Here is a 27301-nt window from a genome sequence, read left to right as displayed (position 1 = left end):
TCCAATTATAAATCAAATTGTTAGTTTGCCTACAAACTTTGTGCAAACTATTTGTCCAAACGTCCGGTTATTTACAAAGCTTATGATTATATCGCCTAACAGCTAAAAAAACTAACACTACGGTTTCTCAAAGGAAAAATGGTTTTTTAATTAAACATTTTCTGATCACTGTAATTGAAAGTCGGTTACACTATCGCACTAACGATGTAAAGTCAATGAAACCGTTCTTTTACATATACTCGTAGATATATTTGTGATAAAAAGATTTATCTTATTTTATTTTTGTTTCATTAGAACCCTACCGATTTAATTATATATCATTTAATTGTAAAGGTAATAACATCTATAAATAAATCTTTATTTGGATGTATCAATAACAACTCTAATCGTACGAGTAAATAAATAGAAAAAATAAAATGGGACCACCGCATCGGTATCGATGATATAAAACGAAATTGTACATTAAAATAGTAAGCATGAACGGCGGGGAAAAGCCTGAAAGAAAAAGTACTGGTAACTGGGAATTTAAATAGCTAATATTATCGGCATAAATATTACTGGTGACCTAGTACTGAGTTCCTCTTTTATGTTTATAATGGCATACTTCATTTATTTTTTGCATTTGGTGCGCGCTTGCGATAACCTGTAGATGCTTAGTCATTATTATTTTTATTTATTCTTATGAAACCGACAAAGTTTTCTATTTATGGTAGTCGCATTATGTTTTTGCCGATAAATTTGTCACTTTATCATACTAAAGTCAAATACGACTGCGTGGCTTATTCATCCGCACGAGCCACCACCGCTCTTACGATGCTCGATGTAGTCAGTCATTCATTTATCCGTCATGTTACACGTGCGTTTCGTTCAATCCCCGTGGTAAGATTCCTAGCAGACAGTGGTGAGCCATCTTTTTGGTATAATTTGGTTAACTGGCATTTCTCCCGCCACCACTCCATTCGGTCGCCCTAGAGCTTATGACCAAATGTCTATGCCATAAACGGCTACTGTGCCTCAAAAACAGTTTAGCGACCAATAATCTAATAGCTCCTAACAGCGTGAGCGGACTAAGTGAGGTGCCATACACCACCTGCTTACGTGTCCCAACCGCTCACTTGTCATACAATAAAACTAAAACCGGGGAGACGCACCCCTTGTTATATTAAAAAGAATAATTTCCTGTCACGCCTTGATCGCTGAATGCCAGCTAGTACCTGTCCACGCACAACTCATCAGCCTCCAGGTGCAACAGAAACAGATATTGGTTTAAATCCACATGGTTGGTGAGCATCTGGGCACTCGTTGCCCTTAAAAACGAGCTTGAGGCATACCATCCCTCCTAATCGATAATTATTATCCTTGTATAAACCTATACAAGGATCTTCCCTTAGTCGTGGTGTGCCATTCCAGCTGCCATGCATCCATCGCGAGACTCCATAGCCTCTTCCGCAGACGGGAGATGGGCAACTGAACAAAATTTAGATCCGGTGCATTGTGATCACCGTTCCGCTCCGTTAGTGGCCCGGCCCGAAACTGCATCACAAATGCCTCGGCCTCCCGACCTCTTCGCAACTTCCACATGGCTGCCCGAACTTTCACCACTAAATCGATTGGGAGAGCCTTTCCTAATTTCCTACGGTAGTAGCTTCAAAGGAGGTTGTTTTAAAAACACCAGTGCATAATATCAAGGCTCTGGGCTGGGCACTCCTTAAATTCTGAAGTAGTGCTCTATTCATATCCAACCTATGCGCCCAAACTGGGGCCGCGTATGCGGTCATGCTGTCAAAGACACCTCGGTACACCATGGTCATTTGACGGCTCGACAACCCATAGTCTTTCCGAGCAATCCTTCTAAGTTTGTGCATCACCGAGACGGCGTCCGCCGCTACTTGCCTAATGTGGTTACTAAACAGCAACTTTTCATCAAACAAAACACCTAGGTACTTATGAACCCTCACTCGGCTGATTGCACAGCCTTTGTATTTAATATGGGGGTTACGACTGCACGATAACTTGGCTGCACCCTTGAGAAGCATATACTAAGTCTTGGGCACAGAAATCATTAAATTTTTCATGTCCATCCAGCCCTCCGCGGTCGACACCGCGGAGGTCTGCGCTCTACTTTCCAGCTGTGGTCGTGAATTACCACGGACTAACAGGAGACAGTCAGCTTTCATCGGCGAAAGCCTGGGCCGTGACACCTTCTGGGAATATCAATCCCAGAAATCCATCAAAAACCAGGTTCCACAGCAGAGGACCGAGTACGAAACCCTGCAGGCTTCCCTTAGTGACGGACTTTTCCACAACTAGGTGCGCATCTTTAAACAGAGCCTAGCTATTAAACAAATAGTCCCTTACTACGGCCTGCAGGGCTACGGGAACATTGCGGCGTTCCAACTCATAGAGGACAGAACTCCAGCACAAGGAAGGAAATGCTCTCTCCATGTCAATAAAAATTGCCAAAACATATTTGTAGTCGGCGCTTTCCACCTCGGTAAGAGCATTTAAGATGCAATCCTCGGCCCCAACCCCTTTCATGAAGCCATATTGGCTTCGATTTAGAAAATAGTTCATATCAATCCTTTCCCAGAGCCGTTCCACTACCAGCCTTTCCAGCAACTTACCGATAACCGGGAAGAGGCTGATGGGTCGATAACTACTGACCTCACTAGGACCCTTTCCAGATTTTAAGAGCACCCTCACCAAAGCCACTTTCCAGCAAGCCGGAAAGCAGCCCGAGCTTAGGCATCCCGAGAATATTCTGCCAGGCGGCTCTCTTATGACAGGCAGCAGATGGTAATATTCGGGTCAAGCTGGTCAATCTCCGGTGCCTTCTTCAGTGCCATACGAGAAACCACTCGGTCTATATATGCGGGATCCGCAGTCCGCACATCAGGGAATGATGTTACACCCGCCCTAACGCCGATCTCCGCTTCACCCTCCGAAGCATCTGGAAACAGTATCCAGGAACGCCTGGTAAGTCGCCACACATATTAAAGTGTGGTCCCGACCGCCAAACCCGCACAGAACTCTGGACAGCACGTGCAATGGTTTCGACTTGTGAAATGTCCTTGCGAGCTGCCAGGGATTGCGCTGCAACTCGCGCATGGAGTCTTGCCAAAACTTGAGTTTTGCTTCCTTGACAGCATGAACGTATTCACTACGGGCGCGCCGGTAGATCCTCAGACGCTCAGCCCGCACGTCGTCAACGATTTTCTCCGTTAGGAACCGACGCTGGTATCTGTTCCTTGCAGACCTTTTTTTTCCCCCCCTACTCCCCCGAGTCGGTTATCCAATAAAGTATTCTGAACCCGGGGAAGTGTCCTTATACTCAAAGGAGGCCTTCTCGCCCACCGGCTAAAATTCCGGCACGACAGGTCAACCTCCCCGGTCGGATCTTTTGTCTTTTCTATTATCGCCTGTCTCTAGTCCCCGGGGCGGGCCACCAGGGTCCGGCAACGCCGTCGCCCAGACCCACCCCAGAAACCGGGTCTCGGTCTTTTCAGTTGCCTGCCTCAAACCCCACGACAAGGGACCAGGCCGGACTATGCCGTTCCAGGCCCCCGCCGCGAGGCCGGGTCTCGGTCTTAATAATTCCCCACAAAAACCAATCGCGAAACGCCTACAAGTAATCCGATACATTCATATGGAATCCATATTCATCACTAACTTTGTACTACGGTTTCAACATTCGTCTGCTAATATCCGATTCGTCTGTCGATATCGTCTTTTTCTTTTAGGACTAGAAGTGAAAACCTTTCGAATTTTCGCCAGTTTTGATCGGAACTTAGCATAAAACTAATTAAATTTTCGGGTCTAAGATCTTGAATACCCGTCCGGTACCTATTAATTGTCCATTTCGAACACTCAAATATGGTGTGTTCTGCTGTGTCGTCATCCTCGCAAAACATACAGCATGGGGAATTTCTTCTCCCAAATTGGTGTAGGTAGTATTCAAAATTACCGTGTCCTGAAATTATCTGCGAAATCTGGAAATTGACTTCCCCGTGTCTACGGTTCACCCACTGGTTAAGGTCTACAATCAGTCTTTTAGTCCACTCGGCCCCTTAATGTTGATCCCATCTACGCTGCCATGATTGCATCACGATATCCGCAGCATCTCGAGGATTCATACCCTGGAATCGGAGCCATCTTTCTATTATTTGAAGCTCTATTGACAATATTCGATTCCCACGGGGCTGTCTTTCAGCCACCTTGCCCATTCCGTTGATTAGGCAAAGAGGACGGTATTCGACCTCTGTGGATCCAGCTGCATTTTTTGGCAAGAATACCGTTCTCGAGGGCCGTCTCAGCCCTCATAACACATCACTGAAACAATGTCGGGTCCCATCTATTATCTACTAGAGTGAGATCCTAGTACCGAGCGATGACCCCGGGCCTCATAAGTATGCGATTCGTCGTTAAGGCAAACCAAACCAGTCATCACCATCATATCCGTGAAGATCTCACCTCGCCTGTTAGTATAATTACTACCAGCTGCTGTTGTTTTACAATTAAAGTCACCCAGAAGTACAACTCTTCTAGGCGACCGCACAACGACTCCCTGGAGCTCATTAATGTATTGTTCATAAATATCCAGGTCAACATTAGGGCTAACGTAACCAGCAATCAAAACCATACCCGGTAGCACTACGGCTATCATACCTTCACCCCGATAATAGAGTTGCCACCCGTATTTATTGCTAACATTCTTAACGGCAACATCGCCGGCGGTGTCTGCCCACCAATCTTGTCTAGCAGCTGTATTGTAATTAGGTTCAGTGGATATAATAAAGTCCACCTCCGCCTCTTCAGCGATCTTCCCAACTAAATCATGGGAAAGAAAGCTCCGGTTAGCATTTGTTAATAGGAATTTAGGCATCAGATCTTCGTCCGGACATCGTGCCTCCAGTGCGGTGTTCTACGCTGTTGCAATCTAAACACTTCATCGGCCCTCTGCAATCGCGGATGAGATGTCCTTTCCCGCCACAGTTGTAGCACAGCATAGTCCTATCAGGTCCCCTGCAGTCTATACTCTTGTGCCCAGTCGACCAGCACCTGTGACATCTCTCGTATTCAGTTCGGATGTATGCACGGCAGTGCACCCATCCCACTTTTATTCTATTCGCCACCAATTTCACCGCAGCCCTATAATTCGTGATTATAGTGGCATTATGTGTGTTACCATAAGCTTGCCTTATGGAGCAGACCTTGAAGTTCTCGGCTCCTCCAACTATCGCGACTATTGCTTCTTGTATATCACGTTCAGTTACATCAGACTCAAAATCTTTTATGTGCACAATTGCACGCCTGTCTCCTCTTGTTCTCGTGTCTACCTGAAGCTCCGCAGCCCTTCCCCGCGAGTACAGACGTGAATTGGGTAGCACATTATTCGCCTTTAATTCTTACTTCAAGTTCATTGTTCCTGCCCTTTCTTAGGGACAGGACTTCTCCTGCTTCTTCTTCGAATACTTTATCCTTCATAACTCTAAGTAACTCAGCATAGGATTTACCTTGTGCTTTAATGACAACGATTTTACTTCCCTCGACCAGCGGCGTCGATCGACGAGTGGAAGCAGACCGCGACCGAGCACGACTCGTGTCTGTCCTTGGTACTACGACTGAGACAGGTTCCTCACAGGTCCTATGCAGGTATATCAGTATTTTCCGTATAATATTGCCATACGGTCCACTGGGCAAAAAAAGATCGCTTTCGGCGATTTTTTAAGGACCCTGCGTATTGCGTTCAAAGCACAGCTAGCAGCTTGTTTCTCATCGTCAGTTGTGTCGTAAAAAATTGTAAACCTTCTTATGTGAGATGTCTCGTCATCAGCATCTTCCATCATGGAAGATGTGTCCAAGGCAATCATGCCTGCTTTTTTCTCCTCAGACTTGGCTCTCTTGGATTTGATAACATCTACAAACTGACATGTGTCAGCCTGTCCTTCTACAGGGAGGGTCACTGTATTTACTCTACTCATGATCCGTGTGTTCCATCGTTGTGGGAGAAGTTCAATCAACTCCTCATCTGATAAATCGAGACTCAGTATGTCTGGTTCCACGGGAACAAACTTGTATTCAGTTTGAGTGGCTTGTGTAGCAGTCTGTACAACAGTGGTCACTTCCTGCAGCTGCTTTCGTGCTCCTAATGCTCCTAAGCTCTCTTTCGTGTTCATGCATATATGTGAGCATAGCCTTGCCGAAATGCTGTTTATGCCGCATCATTGCCTGACCTAGCCTATTAGTTATTTCCTTCAAACTATTGGAGTGTATTTCCTCCTCTGAAGACGATTGTCTGATTCGTATTTTTACTTTCTGGTCAGTATCTTTACGTGGTGGAAGTCCAGTCACTCCCTATCCACTCGGGCCGTTCTGCTCCATTATGTCAGCAATAAATGAAAGCTAGCCGCGTCTAAATAATCGAAATGGGATCAGTTCCCAATTCCTAGTAAATTGATACCCCACAAGTGATATTCTGCAGGAATCCAAAAAAGGGGGGCTTGAAAAAGGGGACAAGGAAAATTGGGCCCCGGACCCTGAAAACAGGGTCCGAGGTGGTCAAAATGAAGAGGGATTAAAAGAAAGGGGGTCAAAAAATCCCCCAAAATTTTTGTGGGGGTTATGGAGTCTATGGAAAGGAAAAGTTATGATCGGGATAGATCCAAAAACATTTCTGAAAGAAGCTGTTATATGAGGAGTTATATGAAAAGGAAGATTCCTCCTATATACAGTCGCTGAGGACTTAGAAAAAATTTCACTGTTATGAATAACTTTTATGAAATTATTACAAGTCCTTTTACTACACGTTATCTTGCAAGACCAGACCTGTCTTTTAACTTTGAAACTTTTATTATAAAATTCTCAAAAAATTTCCCAAAAAATTGTCCAAATATTAACATTAACTATCTTATGTCTATAGAATAGTAAATACAAAATTTACCTGTAATGGACTTACGCCCTTTTACACACTTGTCCGAAAAATAAACACCAATTTCACTTTTCACTAAAAATGGAAATATTTCATGTGTCCGTGATCCAAATCGCATAAAATTTTCCAGTAATATCCGTAAGCCCTTAATCTTAGATCCAGCCAAAAATCAAAAAGAAAATCCGTAAAAAATCAATCCAAAACTTAGTAAAACACAGGAGCAAGCAATAGACTACCACTCGCATCGAGCATCCACACTCAACTGGATGCTCGAAACTTGTTTGTTCTTGCCAAAACTTGAGTTTGGCTTCCTTGACAGCGTGAACATATTCATTACGGGCGCGCTGGTAGATCCGCAGACGCTCAGCCCGCACGTCATCAACGATTTTCCCCGTTGGGAGCCGACGCCGGTATCTTTTCCTCGCAGACCTAACCCTTGCGTGCAGCACACTAAGGTCAGAGGACCACCACTTATTACTGGGCCTCCGCCTGCGTCCCACAGACGACTCCCCGGAAGCAGCATGACGGCTCCAGGCACGCTCAAATCACCGGACTAGCTGCCTATTAAGGGTCCATCCATTGCCCGAGGCCGCCTTAGGACCCTTTCACAACCAGTCTTGATTGCCCGGCCGAATTGCTCAGCCATCAATTCCATCTCCTCCCTGTGCTCCATGCGCCACTCCAATCCCTGCAAGGCAGCTTCGCACTCACGCTTCAACTTGTATTAATCCAGGCCCCTTAGGTTATAGCGACTCGAATCTGGAGCTCTTAGACCGCCTCCCTAAGCGATTTCATAGGTTATAAGCCCATGATCACTCACACTCGCCTCGGGCCAGACAGTCCAACAACTTGCACCTCGAATCAAGTCCCCCGTCACCAAGCTGTCGTCTATGTAACTTTTTTCCAGTTCGGAAGAGAAAGTTGGCGGCTGCTCCGCATCATTAATCAAGTAGAGATTCCTGGCTTCCACGAACTGTTAGAGACCAGCGCCTCTGGGATCAGTGAGTGGTGAACCTCAGGCGGTAGACTTGGCGTTTGCGTCTAGAGCTACCAGCACTCTGGTGCCCGGGAGACCGTCCAGAATCCTACCCAACTTCGCCAGCAAGTCGTCGATACTCCATCCAAGCTGGAAGTATCCGGACACCAGTACGACATCGAGCGTACCCCTCGTGATTTGCACGACAGTGAATCGCTCATCGGACCATTGGGGCATCCAGAACCCAACGAGTCTGAGCCAACCACAGTCCCGTAGAGCGGCCGTCCCCACAAGAATGAAAAACATTCACCCCGTGGAAGCCGACCATTCTATCCGCAACCGCGTACGGCTCCTGGACAAAGAGAACCTCGAGGTTGTACTCCTCAAGGAGCCTCATGGCTTCGCTAGTGGCCGCCCGGGAATGGTGCAGGTTTAACTGCCCCAGACGCAAGCGTTCAACATGGTAGAGACCGTATTCTCAAACCGGCACGCTAATTGATACCAGGATACGCGAAATCTACTGTTCCACTAGGCGTCAGAGCTCAACGCCTTTTCTCAGCTCTAAATATACAATTACCTCCGGTCTTTATTGTTTCTCCCTGTTTATTACCCTCTTTGGCAGCCTTCTCTTGTTAATTACTTCTTTGATCTTTGTCGGTACAAAAAAAGAACACAAATCCCGTAATCTAGCAAAATGAAACTTGTGGTATTATAAACAGCATGAAATCATCATATGCGGACGGCTCTAGAAACGTTAATTCTGTTTGTTGCGGTTTTGTGGTCGGCAACAGAACATACTTGTTTGCCTTCCCAGCAGTACTCTATGCCGTTAATAAGGCCTTATATTTGGTTAGCCCAAAATTTCGACGTGATCTTGTTTGCTCAGATTCCATGTGTGCCTTACAGGCAATTTAGTGATGTTTACTCCAGACACTCTGTTGATCGTTAGATTCAGTGTGTCATTTTGCAAACGATTAGACGTAATAAAAGTGAGCTTCTGCTGCACCCCCAGTCATACAAAAATTTCAGGTAGTGCGGCAAAAGAGGCTGTTTTCAACCCCCTTTTACCGGTTGCGTTGCTTCTAACGATTTTTTCTGTTTCCTGAAGAGGGTAGATCGTGACGAGCGGCAAAGAGACCGGGATGTCACCGTGAACAATAAACTTTATCCGATTAAGTATAGCATTTCACCGTGGAGCTCCTCACGCAGAAATAACCGTCAGAGGAGGTTATTATTATCTACCGTCAGCGAACGGGGCACGCTAGGCTCACTCATGGATATCCGCTGATTCAAACAGATGCACCAGTTTGTGCTCGCTCCTGACTGCCGGCTAACAGTACCACCGCATTCTTGCGGATTGTATCTGTTATGCGGCGTTGCGTCTTAAATTTGAACTAGGGGTTAACATGCGAACATTCTACGGGCTAATGAAACGAAGCCATCTTGTGCTATTTATATTCAAATATTTGAATTACTGCGTTTCAACTATTGTACATTATTTGCCGTAAAGCAGACTGTAATTTTATTATCTTAAATAGATTTATAGCGCGATATATCTTTGTGTTTATATTTTAATCTTAGTGTATGCTACATTTTTTTTATTTTAAGATGTACATTAATCGTTTTAAAGACGTTTTTGTTTTTAATTAATTTTTATTCGTGAACTTTTAACGTTAGTTTTTTAAAACACATACCTCTGTTCGAGCGATGATAACGCCGAAGCGTTCTTTGCCCGGAAACAAAAGCGGTTTTGTTTGGAAACGACGGATAGAATTGCAGACGACGATACGTTTTTAGTGACGAGTAGACGTTTCGCATCAGCGGCGAGGTAACGCGTTAAAAATACATCGTAAATAAAACGTCACAGGTTTCACGAGGTTCTTCGCTAACTCTTTAATACCGGATAGCGAAAACCCTCGTCAAACTTTGTAGCGCGTTCCTATTAGCTTCAAGGTCGATATTTTTTGTTCCCTAAGCAAACAAACCGTACGGCCCGTTATTCCTCCAGGAGGTAACCGTAAACGGTATCGTTTATCTGGACGTGCTTCAAAATTTTCTAATTACTCGGTTAGACGATGACGACCGACACCGTTACCGTCAGAAGACGGGATACTAGCTTACTACCGCCAAGAAGTTTGAGATTTTCTTGATACTCGATTCCCAGGTCGGTGGATCGGTCGTGAAGGTCCGATCGCATGGCCACCTCGCTCCCTAGATTTGACCCCGCTAGATTTTTTCTTGCGGGGTTTCATTAAAGATCGGGTTATATATCGCTTTTTCCTGCCGATCTAACGCCGCAGCCACAGAGGTAACGCGCGACTTGCTGGCTGCAGTCTGGAATGAAATAGACTTCAAACGGGATGTATATCGCGCTACGAACGGAAGCAATATCGAACTAAAGTGAATGTTGGGTAACAAACTTCGTTTGTTTTTCTATGAAATGAGACCTCAACGGAATCTGTTATGTAAATAAATTTTTATACGCTTTTAAAATTTTGAATTTTAAAAGCAATTTAATTTAAATTTTGAATTTTAAAAGAATTTTGTCCTTTTAGAATCACCCGGTATCTCGAGGTCGTGCATGTGTATTCGTATATTTAATTATTACTATAATAATTATTATGTTTCCTCTACCTATGCCAGATTTTGTTGTTTTGAATTAGATTTTTAATATTATATTTCATTGCGGTTCCATTTCGCATTTAGCATACAAGATAGACGGTTTACATCTACGCTGTAATGTACGAGGAATAGTTTTGTTACGATATTTTAATTATTGATTTTGTTTTATATTAGTGTTATTTAATTTTTCAATTTGGTGTTGTTAATTTAAATTATTTACTATATAATAATATTCTGTCAGGGCGCTAATAACGAAACTTCGTTGTGCGCCCAGAAAATTTGTTAATTTGTACAAAAATTTCGTTTTATTATCCTAATTTTTCGTTTTAAAAAAGAAAAGAAAAAAACTTTTTTTTAAAACTCTTTAACCCCTTACTGAAATTTACAACCTGTGAAACACGCAAGAAACACTTATGCCCTGTTAAATTGATTTTATCCGATAGTTCATCGCCTTGCTAGAAATGAGAGTGGATGTACATTCTAGTAGGATAGTGCTTTAGTTATACTCTGCGGTGGAATCGCCGCATGAAGTTTTAAGGACTATGACATTATGGACATGATGGAGAGGACAAGACTCTGATACTAGTAGTGCAGAATTTTTTTCGTGAAGTCAGTTTAGAGACATCGTCAAAAGAAGTGATCCGCACACCTCGGAGCAGTTGAAGGTAAATATTTCCTATGTATCCAGAAGATAGAGGGGAGAAAGCTAAGAAAACTCAGGACGTGGCGAAACTTGTTGAATTGTATCGAAAAATTTCATTTCCAACGTTTACCGAAAAACGCGCATCTCTTTGTGTACTTCTCTTTATAGATGAACCGTTCAGGTTAACGATAGGTCTATTTTAAGCCGACAATCTACGTACGTACATGATACAGGTCGGCCAGTTTATCCCCGTTGCTTCGTGTAGCGGAAACCTTGTAATGTAAAAGAAAACATTATTGTGGTGTGTGAAGAAGGCCCTACGGTTAGTTAAGTTTATTTTTTCTCCAGGAGCCACATTCTACAGATTTACGCTGCTATTATCGAAACGTAGTTTAACGTTGCACCTTCTTTATGTCGATGCTCGAGTTTCACGTTTCAGAAATATTCCGCTCATAAAAAAAAAAAAGTTGCGTTGGACTTTTTATCCGGCGTAATTATACTGGTGATATAGACTTTATTCATTACTGTTCGACGTTTCGTGATAAATAATGACTGCTTTGCAGTACTAAGTGATAGGTAGCGATCATTATACCAAGGCATGCTGTAAACTAACATGTTTGATTTCATAATTCTTGCTCTCTTTTCGATCTATTTGCTGTTAGATATAGCCCTGCACCTGACGAGGATCTTTCATCGATTCTTTTTTCTTATGCCATTTCGATTTCCTATCGATTTGGTTCTTATCGATCTTAAAATTTTATCGATCAAAACGTTTCTATAGACACACGGGCAAAAGTTTCCTCAAGAACACGGTCTCACTGAAGATTTTTGCGTTAAAAAAATCGCTACAGGTAAGCAAAGTTTTCTAAAATTGCCTGTTACGTGCTTAAATAAGAAAACCGAAATTTTCTTATGTTAAATTCTATTATGCATAGTTATTTTGTTTCGATGCGGTCATATAAAAATTAATTCGCAGTAAATATTTATGTAAAATAACAATTACTGCATTTTTGTTATTTTTACGAACAAAGAATTTACTTTTCAAAAGATATTCTTATTTTTCTTTTAAAAATTCTGTGCTTGATTTAACCAAAGACTGAAATGAGGTTGTGAATTAGTAAACCTTAATTTGTTTTACCCCGTCAAATATGTAACGTATTTTTTACAAACGTTTACGTAATTTTAAGCAAACGTAGTTTATTGCCGATTTTTCTCAAGCGTTAATTGTTCGCTGTCATTACACGATATTAATTTCCTTATTTGGCCATTACTCTCATTTGCTAAACATTAACGCTTAAGTATTCATATTCTTTAACAATAACCTCATTATATCTGAACATAGGGAAACTTGATTATAATTATATTTATATAATTTTTTTAATTAAATTTCTTTGTACTTAATCGGTGATTTCTTATCTAACCGTTTAGTTAAGAAAGATTCGCCAAAAACTATATAAAGATTGTTTTTATTGATTATAAAGATTTTATCGAAAGATTCAATATTTTATTTCTAACGCAAGCGTTTTCTCTATATTCCTACGTTTGGAAAATAGGAAACAACGAAATAGCTTCTTTCATGCACAGGACTGCTTTGCTATAATACTAAATTAGACCGAACGCCAATTACATAATACATTCGACTTAGTGCAGTAATGCGAGTCACGGTTTATCAGTAAACCGCCCCGCGTTGCACATAGTGTCCGTGACAACAGCCTATCGTTGTTTTGGTTAAAAATTTTCGGGTTAATAATTATATTACAGTAGGAATAATAAAAACTTAAGTTTTTATTAGATCAGATGCACTTATTCGGTCGGATCGCGCTCCATTATCAAAATCATTTCTGTTAATCATTACAGATGACAGCAAACCTCCTTTATTTACGTTTACGTGGTTTATAGAATACAGATTATGTATTTGTTAGTATATTAATATTGAGTTTCATTGAGATTTTTTCGCGATCCTGCACCTGTCTGTGCAGGGATTCACAGGCAGGTGGATCACTGCATGGGTCATCAGGACACAAAGGCTCTCCATAGACACAGATTTCTTTCCTTTCACAGCACGCTACTGTGTTCAAATCTCTTGACAACCGAAGCACTGGAGTCAGAATAAATAGACATATATCCAGTCTACGGAATCCTTTTATTTTGCCGGGACATTTCGGTTCGGTTTGTTAAAAGTAAATGCATGCGACGCGGAGGGTATATCCTCTCCGGCAAAACAAATCACAGTCATGTCCTTCCCGCCACTGCTGCAAACAGCAAAACCGATAAGCACAATCGCAACCAGTTCAGACAGCTCGGAACCGCCAATTCCGTACTCCACAGGGCAGCTCCTGAGCAAAACCATTGGCCTGTTGGCCGACATAAATGAAGTACTGTGTCGTTGCCCGCCCCACATTGTGCATAGATATTATTATTATCACTTTCTAATAAATTATTACTTTGTATACCAAGCTGTTCCTGAATAGCCATGTAGAGGAGATAACATCTAAAGCGAGTCGGAATCTTGGACTGCTTCTTTGGGTGAGCCGACACTTTTAGCTAATCGATACTCTCTTGACGCTGTACTAAACCATGATGAGACCGGTTTTAGAATATTGCTCAGCGATCTGGAATTATAATAAAACTGATACTATCAAACAGTTATAGTTTAAAGAAAATTCCTGTTTAACTTGTACTGTGTGATTTACCTAACAGTGGTGAAGTATATGAAGAACAGTGTGAATTGCTTGGTTTAAAGACTCTTAAAGAGAGGAAATGCCAGCATGATATAATGTTTATTTACAAGGCGCTGCACGGACCTATGGATGTCAATGTTTATGTAGTGGGAGTAAGAGTGCCTTATGTAAGTAGTCAGAGACACGAATTATTTGTAAACAAATGGAGATACATTGTTGTTGGCATACAGCATGTTATAGTGAATTTAAACAAGCACAGATCTAGATGTTTTTGAACAAAGGCTAGGCATTTTTAAAAATATGCTGGCAGTTTAGAAATCTGTTTTAATTATATTGATTGTTTTTATTTTTCGATTGATTTCTTCGAAAGGATATTTTTTAAATTATATTTGACATAAATTGATTAAAGGGTTTAATAAGAAATAATAGAAAAAATAAATAAAGGTATTATATGAAGCACTTTTGTGTCGGATTCGTTTAGGATATAATTTAATAATGGTTTAAAGTAGTTTGTTTTAGGTTATTCCTCTTCCTATTTCCGACTAAATAGGGTCTATTATACTAAGTACATTCTGTTTTTTGTATTGCACCTACCAAACATTGGATAGGTCATCTCGCTGCCTTCAGTTGGGTTTTCTTCTTGTAGGAATGTGAGATGTCTATAAGGTGAGATGTGGAAGATACCCTATAATAATAAAAAGAAAAGAAAAAAATTATTACTTTTTTATGGTAATTATATTTTTATTTAGGTTTTTAACTTCTTTTTACGTAATTAAGTTTTCTCTGCAATGGATTTTTTTTTACATCTTTCATCGTTCATATTTTCTCTTAGGTTAGTTTCTACGTACTAAATTCCTTGTCTCTCTTTTTGCCTTAATTTGTGCTGTTTGCAATTTTATCGTTACTGTTTTTTTTCGGTATTTTACAAATTAAGTATGTGCTTCAGTTAAACGGTAATTTATATTTTTCGGCATTAAAAACCCAACCGGATATTTACTCATTAAAACTACAATGACCCTTTCATGAAAACTATATACGTGTTTGATATCAAAGTTTATGTTATATGATTCTATCTTGCAAAATTAATTAGATGTCGGTATAAAATACGCTAGTTAATAAAATATTTTTGCTTACAGTTAATTTTTCTATATTAAAAAGAAAAGTTAAAGAATTTTAATAACATATTTTTGTTACCCCTACCTAAGGCACAAGAATGAAGAACTGTATTTTATTGTGTAATCCGTGGATTTAAGATGCAGTATTCAAACATATTAACGTTTGATAGTTATTAATATATGCAAACTATACACCATACTGAAGTAAAAAAGTTTGCAAAATAATTGTATAGAAGGTAGAATTAGTCAAATTTTTCGTTTATACCTGACGGTTAACATTCGCAAATATTATAAAATGTTCTTTATTCGGTTGGTAGCAATGCCAAGGTCACGAGTTTCTTCACGCTCGGCACAGTAGACTACAGCAACTGTGCGGATCATCCCCTCTGTAGCTTTGTGCTTATCCTTGTGAACCACGTCTTCTTACCCCTGTACTGTTCTCTCGTCTTTTAAGATCTTTGTCCCTAGAATATACTTCTGGTAGAGATGGTTAAAGTATTTCTTTACTTTTTTAATTTTGTTGAGTTAAAAAAAAATTGTTTAGTGTAAAAAAAAATTTTTTTTTCTTAAACTAAATTTTTATATGTATCTGTGGAATTTACTTGTTTATATTGATGATTAACAATTTAAAGGATATGTTTTATTATATATTATTACGATCAGATTAAATATACTCAGACAGTATTATTAAGTTTATATATCATTATACTCAGCACATGATATAAATTAGTTTATACAGAGTGTTTCAAAAATGGTAGGCTGGCTATACTTTTTCGAATTCTACTTGTAAAATTAGGAATCACATTAATATTTGGTAAGCATCTTGTAAATAAAGTTCAAAAATTATCAAAAAATCAGGACTTAATACCTTCACAAATTATAAAATGGCGGCCATGTTTATTTTTCAACCCATTATATCTACATAAATATAAGTTTCTATTTAAATGTATGTTATTTGCTAAAATATTAAGCTTTTTAGTTTGAACAAAATAACTTAGCAAATAGCCAAATTATGGCAGAAAATTGATTAATTTTGAGTTTGTTTTCACGTTACGTTTCAGTTCGATTAATTATTAATTGTTTTTATTTATTGTTAATTCTAGTATTGTAAATTAGTATCAGATTAAGTAATAATTTTCTCACAATATAATTTAATAATAATAAAACAATTTATATTAATTTTTCACTTTTGATCATGTTAACTTTTCACTGCTGATCATGTTAACAATGTAAAAATGAAGCTTCTTTCAACAGGAATGGTGTTCAAAATTATCACAACCAGCTATCTGGAGTTACGAGAATCCTCATGGTACCTTCCAAAGTAGCCATCAACAAAGATTTTCCCTGAACATATGGGCAGGTATTTTTAATGACTATCTTTTGGGTCCTATCATTCTAACAAATCATTTAAATTTAGAACATTATCTTACTCATTTGACCGAAAATCTTCCACATTTTTTGGAAGATCTATCTCTACAATTAAGAGGAAAAATATGTGGTTTCACCATGCTGGAGCTCCAACATTTCAATCAGTTGGTATTAGACTTCTTGCATGAAACTGTCTATGAAAAATGGATAGGCCGCAGATAAAAGTGGATAGTGGCTCTGGGCTGCACGATCACCTAACTTAAACCCTCTTGACTTCTACCTGTGGAGGCCATTTAAAACATATTGTTTATTCAACTCCAATACTCAACATTGAGAATCTTCACAAAGGATCCAAAATTGATTTCAGGAAATTAGGACTACTCTGAATTTTTGAATGGTTAAGGCAATCGTTCAGAAAAAGTCTGGAAACTTGTGTAATTTCTAATGGTGGACACTTTGAACACCTATTGTAACTTTTAACTGTTTATTTATTAAAAAAAAGTGCTCCTAATGTTCTGCAACAATCAATGTAAGATTATCACAGGTAGTCGTTTTATTTGTTTAATTAATAGATCTATTGTGAAAAAATTATTACTTAATTTGATACTAATTTAACTATAAATAAAAACGATTAATATTTAATCAAACTGAATGTAAAGTGGAAGATATGAAACCAGACACCAAATTACAACATATATTCTCTGCCATAACTCGGCTACTTAAGTCCATATTTTTTCCTAATTTTAAAACTTTATTACCAAGATGCTTACCTGATATTAATGTGATTCCTCTGTCCGAACTTGAGATATAAATTTTTATATAAAAATAAATTGGTGAACAGGGGGAGAATGAAGAGGAAATTGCCATTTTTACTAAAGATATTTTTTGTTTAGTTTTACAAGTAGAATCTGAAAAATTTATAGCCAGCCTCCATTTTAGAAACACTTTATATTGAGGAATCATTCCTTCTGAGTACTAATAACAAACCTTGTGTGCCCAAAAAATAAAAAATAAATAGGTTCACACCCCTAGGGGAGAGCACACTTTCACTGTATTCATGCAGCATCATTAAAATTCACATTAGAAAATAGAAGAGAAAGTAGTTAGTTTTAACTGTGCAAGATAAAGTAAGCGTATACACATAAGAAACATGTATGCATAAATCACTTAAGTCGTAAGTGTATTATATATTAGACATTTACTCTAATTAGGCCACTTAATATACAGTGTCAGAAAAAGAATACCCTTTTCAAAAAAAAAATATTCTTGACTCCCCGATGTGATGTTAGAATCCTTTATATACTAAAAGTAAGGTAATGTATCAAAGTTTTTCCTACTTTACAAAGATTCAATATGGGCGTTCTTTGTGACACGACATATCTAGTCGATAGTCCATTTCTTCCTATACTCAAATCATCATGTCTTGTAACGGCAGCAAAGGCTTCTGTAATCTGCTCTTGCATGAATTAATTCATAAACAAACAGTTTTAAGGGCGATGCAGTAAAAAAATTTTTTTAAGAAATTCATTCACAGTAACCTATTTACAGGTGATTCAAAAAGAACAAGGTATATAGAGATATATTAGAATGTTTAAAGAATCAGTTGAGGTGTCATTTTATAATAAAACAATGATCATGAAGAAGTCACTATGGTTCGATGTGAGCACTATTGATGATACAACAGATTTCCCAACTTAAATAAATTTCTTGCTGAATTTAGTTCAGCTTATCTGATGTCATTTATCAACCTCATTGGTGATTCAGTATTTAAGCTTGGCAATATCAGACGGTAAGGCTGAGAATAAACTATTGTTTTTTAATGAAATATCATAAAAATAATCAGGTGGTGTCAAATCTAGGGAACAAGATGCTGTTCATTAGTGTGGTGGCAGACTGTATAGCTGAAAAAGTAAAAGCACACCCTTCATCTTGTTTAACTGTGGAATGAGAAAATTTTCTGGCATAATTGGAAATGTATTACCATCTATAGTTTTCACAGTAATAAAAAACAGATAAGTTTTAATTCACTCGGCTAAGTACAAAAAATACACATGGTTATTTGCTCCCCCTTATCTGCTCTGCTGTTTGTGGTTGTTCACTTTTCAGCAGACTTTATCTGCATCAGTAATTCCTTGCTTAAGTACAGTTATTAAAATTTGCATTAAAAAATTAAAGAAAAGCAGTTAGTTTTAATTGCGTGAGATAAAGAAAGCATACATGCATAAGAAGAATGTATATATAAATCACTTAAGTCATATATGTATTACTCATTTATGTACGTGTGGTTTTGAGTTCATTCATATTACCTATGGCAAACAGTTGTTTATAAAATGCCTGTTTCACAAGAAGGGTGCTGCTTTGATTTAAAAGGACTAAACTTACAGCTCTCCCTACCGTGTTTCACACATCAGAAAAACATGATTGAGCTGTTGGATGAGCTGTATTAAACAGAATGATATCTGAATAAAATTGAGGTGCCATACATAAATTGTAGGTATCCTGGGAGGATCCTTAACTGTACAGGTGCAAAAATTGAATTGAATGTACTTGAAAATGAAGTTATTTAAAAATTATACAACTTTACTGTTATACAATTTTTCAGCTTTTATTTGATTATACTTTTTATATTAATAAGTTTACCTTGCCATTTCAATAGTTTTTCAACCTTATTTTTTAACTTTTCTGCCATTTAATTGTATTTCTGAGAATTCATACGGTATGGATTTGGTTTTGTGATCATATTTCTAAGAAAAACTACTTACTGAAGTGTAAAATTTTTTATTATTATTTATTTTTTAATTTAGTTCTAGGCAACACTCTTTTACTCCCTGACTTCTAATTGTAGAAGTTCACATAACATAAATTCTCAAAAATTGATAGTCAGACACTCATGAAATATTTTTATAGAAACCTCTCCTGTGACAAGAAACACATAGGCAAAACAAATAAAACCGTATTACCTCTAGGTTTTCAATATTATTGGAAAACAAGATTACAACGACTAACCAAAAGCACTAGATACATTTACAAACATTTCATAACAAAATGGAGATAAGTTTATTTATTTAATAGTTCTGATTGTTTGCAAACTTGGTTAGATTTTTATTTTAATATTTCATTATAAAATTATTGATTAGATTCTGCCCATTTCAGAAAAAACTGACCTGTCACATTAACGACTGTTTAACTTGTTACAGTATCAGAATTAAATTTTTATTTCCTGATTACTTTTAGAAGTATGAGTATTTATTTCTATTGATTTATAAAATGTCAACATTTTACAGTATTTCAATCGTATAAATGTTTCTTATGTGGAATAAATGTGGTTGGTCTTTTTTGTTGCAGTTTCTTGGACCAAGTCCATATCATCAAGCAACCCGATTATACACCTTCAGAACAGGTAAAGAAGAATAAACGTAAAATTTGTGTGGTTTTATGATTATTTTTATTTAGTAGACAAAGTAGAAGCAACAAAGATATAAAAGTGTAGATCTTACTCTTTCAGGTTTAATACATGTACAACAAAAAAAAACAATTTCTACAGTCCTGAATCATAGTTTGACTAATTAAGTGGAACTTATTTGATTAAAAGTAATTTACATGATAAATGATAGAATATTTTGTTGTATTAAATCAGAGATAGAGGTTAAATCATTCTTGCCCACTTTATAATGAAAAAAAATATTGTGGAAGCTTTGTATGAGGATATGGCAGTAAATGTTTAGATACTAGATATTAAGCCACTTCAGATCAGTTGACCTGTACAGCTTCTGATTTTGGCAATAGTGACCAGAAATGAAGAGATAAAAAAATGTCAGAATGAAGAATTAAAATAAAGTGAGTTGAGGTAAATTAATTGGTAGAAAGAAGAGACTGATGGATCAGAAATTTAAGTGCAAACATGAGAAAGAAATTGAATGACAAAAGTTGATTTAACTGAAAAAATAGTAATAACAAAACCTTGGAGAATTTATAATTCGAAGGGACTATTTAATTTAATTGGTCGTATGATAAGAAACCAGGGATTAACCAAAATTATGTTGAAGTTTAGTGGAGGAAGATTTAACAGAAAAGGAAGAAAATAAGGTTTGCACATACATGAAATGAAATCTTCAGTTCATGGCATAGGATAGCAAATTAGTCAAAAAGATTTATTTAAAAATGTTATATTGTTAATGGCTTTGAAGTGAAAGAAATTGAAGATCTGACGAATATGATAAATCGTTCTGTAATGCTATTAGCTGTAGTCATGCTTGCATCTGCATACACATGTATGCATTATAACATAAGTAACAATCATACTATTGTATGTATATATAATTATTGAACATATATTAATTGCATTGAATTTATTATAAAGAAAAAGCAAATTAAACTAAAATTTAATACACCAACCAGGTATAAAAAATATTTCCTAACAAAATGGAAATGAATTTATTTATACAATAATTTAATTTTTTTGTTATATAGACATGTTTCTTAGGAAGATACCTTAATATTTCGTAAAATATGATAAAATTAATTATGAATTATATTTGTTTTTTACATCTTTATCATATGTAATTAAATACTTTATCTTATTATTAATTCATTATCCTCTCCATTACCCATTTAAGAATTAAGAGCACACACTTAGAAACACAATTAGAGCAACTAATAGAAACATTTTCTTTTTTTTTAAGAAAGGAAGTATAGAATTATTTACAGGTTAACTAAATAATACTTTTCCAGATTTGTAAGTTTCAAGACATATAGAAAATTTTTTTCAGGTTATTTGCTTTATTTTAATTGAAAAAGGTATGCCTGCCATATATGAAATTATCATATTCATTTTTGTGAAAACATAGATTATTGTTTCATGGAGGTTATTTTTTTATACATCATATCTACCTACATATGTATAAGGTACATATATCTATTATAGTTTTTATTTTCATTGCTGAATAGAGGTAGTGTGTATTACGTATATATATATATATATTAATTATATTGTTTATCAACAAATAGGTGTATATTAATTTGTTGCTTTCTTTATACTATGTGTCTCACTCTTTCTCATGATTGTTATACATGCAAAGCACTTGGGAAACAAGATACACTAATTAAAGTTGCTTTCTCTGAGAGGAGTAATGTTCATGGTAGTCAGTCCCTGCAGTGACAGACTAAATATGTCGCTTGTATCACATGTCTATAGGTTCAGCATGATGATGTGCAACAATAAATGTAGCTCACTGGAACAGGCAACTGGAAATCATACCACACCCCTCCCTTACTCTCACCCCTCTTCTTTCTCTCCTCTGGTAAACCTGGTGAGGAATCCTTAATATCTTGGAAATGACTGTGATGTTTCCAGGAGTAAATCTTGTGTGAGGTTGCCTACAGTCAGCTTGGTTTAGCACCTAACAGATAGACCTATTTTCCATATTTATTTTTTCTTTAATAGTGGTGTCATGTAACTGTTTTTTTAGTTTATTCAGAAGTGCAGTAATGTAGGAAATATTAACTTTTACTTTAAATTTCCTTTGTCACTAAAACTTCTTTTGGTAATTAATAAATATAACTAAAAATATTTTATTTTAGATTACTTTTATCTGGTAATAATAGTGATTATGATGATGACAATAAAAATATCAGTAATAATAATAATTGATATTTAAAAGGATTTGCATACTAAATAACTTATCTGTTAAAATACAACTAAATTTATTATGACTTGTACACTATATACCTCCCACTTGAAAATCTGCTACATATAGCTTGCTTGGCTTAGATGGTAAGTGAGTAAAAAGTGAGTTTGTGCAAAAATTGAAACTGGCATTTGTATTTAATTAAAATAATTTATAACTTTAAGTAGGCATTTCCAAAATATTCACTTCCAATTAATATTAATAAAATTTAGTCATAGGACACTCTAGTCATGAAGTTAGTAATGTCTGTAGAGAAGAGTTGTACATAATTTAACTATATTTATTTTCATATCATTAACAACCTTAAAAACCATTGACTGTTGGCTGATAGAAAATTTTTGTTTGCAGGATATACTGAGGTGTCGAGTTCTAACTTCAGGGATTTTTGAAACAAGATTTCAAGTAGAGAAAGTCAATTTCCAGTGAGTACAAGTGATATTTGTTAACATAATTATGTACTTTAGTCATTGAATATAACCTGCATGGTAATTTGCTGTGCAGTCTTAAGCTTTCTGTAAATTTTTTTTATTAATAATAATTTCTTATTTTTTTTACCTATTTGCAATTTTAATGTGTTCTTTTCAGTGCTTACTGATTATGTGTTCACCTTCATTACTTGTTTAACATTTATCTATACAATTAATTAGTGGCATAAAAGTCCAGCTATTTAAATAAAGCATCAGTAATTTACATAATTGTAAGAAATATGATTTTAGTGTACCTGTGTTATACCTTGTGTGTGTGTGTGTGTGTGTAGGGTCATTTAGTTATTAAAGACACAAATTGTTTTGAAGCTAATACAGTTTATTTAATCAATGTGACTTCTTTTTCAATTTCCAACATAATCTCCAGCAACATTTAATACATTTGTCCTATCTTATTTGTGCTTGCTGGAAAGAAATCTTTGCCTTGGATGTCAAAGCCAATTTATTGGCACATTTTCTTCAACGTCATCAGTGCCATTAAAGTTCTTATAACATAGCACCTTCTTCAGAGCACCAAATAGATGGAAATCCGATAGGGCCAAGTCAGAACTGTATGGGAGGTTGAAGTAGTACTTACCAATGCAATTTGTCAATAGTTTCATTTAATTACAACATATTTTCTACATAAGTCTGAGAAGAAAATGTATGTAATGCATATTCTGACTCTGTAGGGGAAGACACCATCCATGTCGCAAGTGTCTATTAATCTGTTGCTTTACATTTTTTGTCCCAGCCTGTCTTATGACTATCATGCACATAAAGCACTTTATACACAAGCTGTAGTCAGTAACATTCTCTGAGAATAATTGTGTTCAATGTATAGCCAGTCACTTTAGTGAAAGAGTACAGATGTCACTTGTAATTCTGGAGATTCAGTGTACTTAGTGCAACAGTACATCTAGTTCATGAAGAAAGCAAAAAAAAACCTCTTCACTTCTCACTTTCCTTAATAATCTTGGCACAGGATGCTTCTTGTATTGAGAATGTCATACCAGTTTCAGGAAGAATTACACCATTTCAGCTTTTCTATAACTTGTGGCATCTGATAACGCTTAAATTTACTACATCTAATATCAGTTACTTAACTTTCCATGTTGTAATATTTGTTTGCTTATACATTTTTATATTTTCTTCTAGTACTTGTTACATTTTGTTAGTGTTATGTAGTGCAGTATTTCATTGGTATAGTGTTTCACTCAAAAGATACCCATTGATCGTTTTTTATCATTGTGGCAATAGATGTAATGCTGTTTGTTCAAGCTTTGGTTGACATGCATTTCATTCATTTTTGCTTTTTATGACTTTCTCTCCACTCAAAACCACATCACTAAAAATTGATTATGTGAATTTACAAAATCTTATTTACAATGTGTTCTTTATTCATGTCAGATTCAGGTTTTTGTCAGTGTCAAATACAGGTTGAACTTTCCTTACTACATTTACTCCATTATATTTACTTTATTTTAGACAAGTCTTTAAGGAAGATTTTTGTATATATTCCATGTTTGCTCTGGTAGGCATTACTGCTTTAATCCTTGATTACTCTTAACTGTAAGGCAACATGATTGTAAGAACTCAGTCAACATTTTATTTATATCCTCGATATTCACACAGTCCAATCCAATTGCTCTCAAGTATTTTTCTTTTTATCCAATATGCACCTCAGGCTTAGATTTACTCTACAATCCCCAGTGATGAAACAGAATTTCCTAGTCAGTCCAGAGCCAGCCACCTTCAGCACGGAGGATCTAGCCAGTTTCCCCCTATTAGGTTCAGAACAACCCAATTTCCAGAGTTGAGGTTGGAAAACTCAGAGATTTCTTTCTGAGTTGGTGTGAAGACTGCATCCATTTAAGTTGCAGCTCCTAAACTGTTCATATACTTTCTGGTCCTAATACAGATCTCTTCAGTCACTCAGCTTCAAGTTTATGATTATTCAGTGGTCCTAAAACTTTCCCATTCATATATGTGTGTAATAATAGGGGGTTTCAGTCATTTAAACCAGGCTCTTGGATAACATTGGTTTACCTGTTGCATCTAGATTTGATTGAGTGCTGCATTTTCACACTTCGGGTATCATAGCTCTTCACAATTTCTATAAGTACTACTAAATCTACAGGATTAATTGTTTTGAATGTAATTGTCAATAACATTTTTACTTAGAATGTAATGTGTATGAATGAGAAAATGTAGAAAAGTTGCATCAAGAATGAAACCCACAGTTAAATTTTCATTATGATTCAAATGCAATGAAACTTAGTTCTGTTGTGTCACATCGGCTCTGTTTCTTGTTTTTCTACTTAAACATGTAAATGGTTTATTTTGTAATAATTATTGCTGTGGAAGGGACAAGTTATAACATGTATCTGGGGATATGTTTACTTTCTATCACTTTCAGTGTATTAAGTAACTATATAAAATAGTGATTTCTAGTTTTCTGTGATTTTTCAGAATTTTAATACTGTGATTAATTATTTCATAAAGAGAAACTAAAAACTGACCCTCTAGTAGAAATATGTTCCAGTTATCAAGTAATATTAATTATGTCCAAATTTTGATACTGATGCTACATTCATTTGATTTTGATCATTATCTGCTAAAAGTAACTTAATTTTTGATTTCAACTCTGGATCAGAGTTATGGCCACAGATAACATTTGTTTTTTAACAGATTGGCACTGAATATTGAAATGCAAAATAAAGGAAAACTTGTGTTTTTTCTTGTTCTTGAGTGTGGGTTGTATAAAAAATTTTATATCCTACTGTTGTATGAGAGGTTATCTCTAAAGTAAAGATCGTTTCATTGTAAAAAAATTTATTCTGAAAACTTTATAAATATTTTTTATTTCTCTTAAACTTCATGCCATATACTACTTCTCTATATAATTGACACTTGAATTAAGACATTTATCGTAGTGATACACCAGCTTCAATATACTCTCGTCGTATTCTTCTGCCGCCAGTCCATTTAGCCACTGATTAACAGCATTTTTAAGTTCATTGTCACCCGTGAATTACTTACCACTCAAACATTTTTTCAATTTTGCAAACAAATGGTAATCAGAAGGAGCTAAATCCAGACTATATGGTGGGTGATCATAAATTTCCCATCCAAATGTTTTCAGTAAATCACATATCGGACCCGCAACATGTGGACGTGCATTATCATGCAGCTGGACGACATTATTGGTCAGCCACCCACATAGTTGATTTTTTAATGGCACGCCGTAACTGACATAGAGTTTCTCAATAGGCTTCTGCATTTATAGTCATTCCATGTGGCATGAAATCAATCAGCAGTATGCCTAACCAATCCCAAAAGACTGTGGGCTTCAGTTTGCATTCAGATGGCTGTGGATTGACTTTTGTTGGTCTGGTTGGTGATTGAGTGTGACGCCATTCACTTGACTGACGTTTTTCTCTCTGGTGTGTAATACAAAATCAGTGTTTCATCGCCGGTAACAGTTGAATTAAGGAACTCATCACCTTTTTCTGTATAGCGCATCAAAAATTCCAAAGTAGATCCCATTTGGGTTTTTTTGTGACATTCTGTTGAGATGTGTGGCACCCAACATGCACAAACCTTTTCCTGAAGCCTAAATGGTCATGAAAAATGGACCAATAACAGCTCTTGAAAAATCAGGAAAAAGAAGGGCTAGGTCGGAAATTGAGCGACAATCTTTTCTGATTTCAACATTGAAACGTTTCAACAAGTCCTTGGTGATTATCGAGGGCTTCCCCAAACTTTCGTCATCATATACATTAATTCTGTTATTTCTAAACCTTTCACACCATTTTCAGATGTTTCTTTCATTCATTACATTATCACCATACACAGCAACCAACTGTCTATGAATTTCAGCCGGCTTAACATTTTGGTGGTTTAAAAAAATATGACCACGTATTTCACAGTCGGCGGCAACATCAATTTTCCTCTTCATTTTATAATATAACTTACACATAATCAAAGATACTACAACGCGACAATTTACAGACAACATTGTAGTGTGTATACTGCATTGGCTGTGAACGACAGATTCACCCTCCTTAAGGAGAGAAATTTCCCAGTGGTCTTTACTTTAGAGATATACCTCATACATATCCATGCAGTTCATTTATAATTTTAGTATTGAAATCCATATAATTTTGTAAATTAAAATATAATCAAATATTCCATATTATTAACTAAGTGTATTTAAATATTGAAATTGTAAAGTTTAAATTTATTTACAATTAATTTAACTAGGAAGAAAATTTTTTTACAATTTTTGAATAATATTATTCATTATTATAAATTAGTAAATTTATTATAATTTCAAGCACAGGTAACTTTGTTAATTTATGGGTATATTTTGCAGCATGTTTGATGTGGGTGGTCAGCGGGATGAAAGACGAAAATGGATACAGTGTTTTAATGATGTGACAGCTATTATATTTGTAACTGCCTGCAGTTCGTACAACATGGTCCTTCGAGAAGATCCAACACAAAATCGACTTCGTGAATCACTTGACCTCTTTAAAAGTATTTGGAATAACAGGTAGGTCTGCTATACAGATATTTATTTTCAGTAAAATATTTTGCAAATTTAAAAATGTTTATTTGCAATTATTTCATTTGTATTATTACTAGATCCTGTTGAATTTTTTAGTATTCTTTAAATGAAAAAATGATTCTCAGTTTGACTCATAGTTTTTTTTTCATGTTTTCTTGAGTGTTTCCTTATTATACTACAACTAGATAAGTGATTTGCTTAAAACTACACCACTTGTTTTTTTTAACATGTTTGAGTAATGTAA

At 36.4% G+C, this 27301-nt stretch overlaps 1 protein-coding gene across 2 annotated transcripts in view; it reads left to right on the top strand.

Moving 5' to 3' along the window:
• Positions 1-27301, top strand: part of Galphas (G protein alpha s subunit) — a 187972-nt gene that overhangs the window by 133397 nt on the left and 27274 nt on the right. For both annotated transcript variants that reach the window (XM_075359410.1, XM_075359419.1), the window contains exons 6-8: positions 19679-19733; positions 22369-22442; positions 26863-27042. In XM_075359410.1, the coding sequence (XP_075215525.1) occupies positions 19679-19733; positions 22369-22442; positions 26863-27042 (309 nt within the window). The remainder of the gene's footprint in view (positions 1-19678; positions 19734-22368; positions 22443-26862; positions 27043-27301) is intronic.

Source organism: Lycorma delicatula, chromosome 1 (genome assembly GCF_047948215.1).
Source record: "Lycorma delicatula isolate Av1 chromosome 1, ASM4794821v1, whole genome shotgun sequence".
NCBI lineage: Eukaryota > Metazoa > Arthropoda > Insecta > Hemiptera > Fulgoridae > Lycorma > Lycorma delicatula.
The sequence above is the reverse complement of the archived record's forward strand: the minus strand, read 5'-3'. Positions and strand labels throughout refer to the sequence as shown.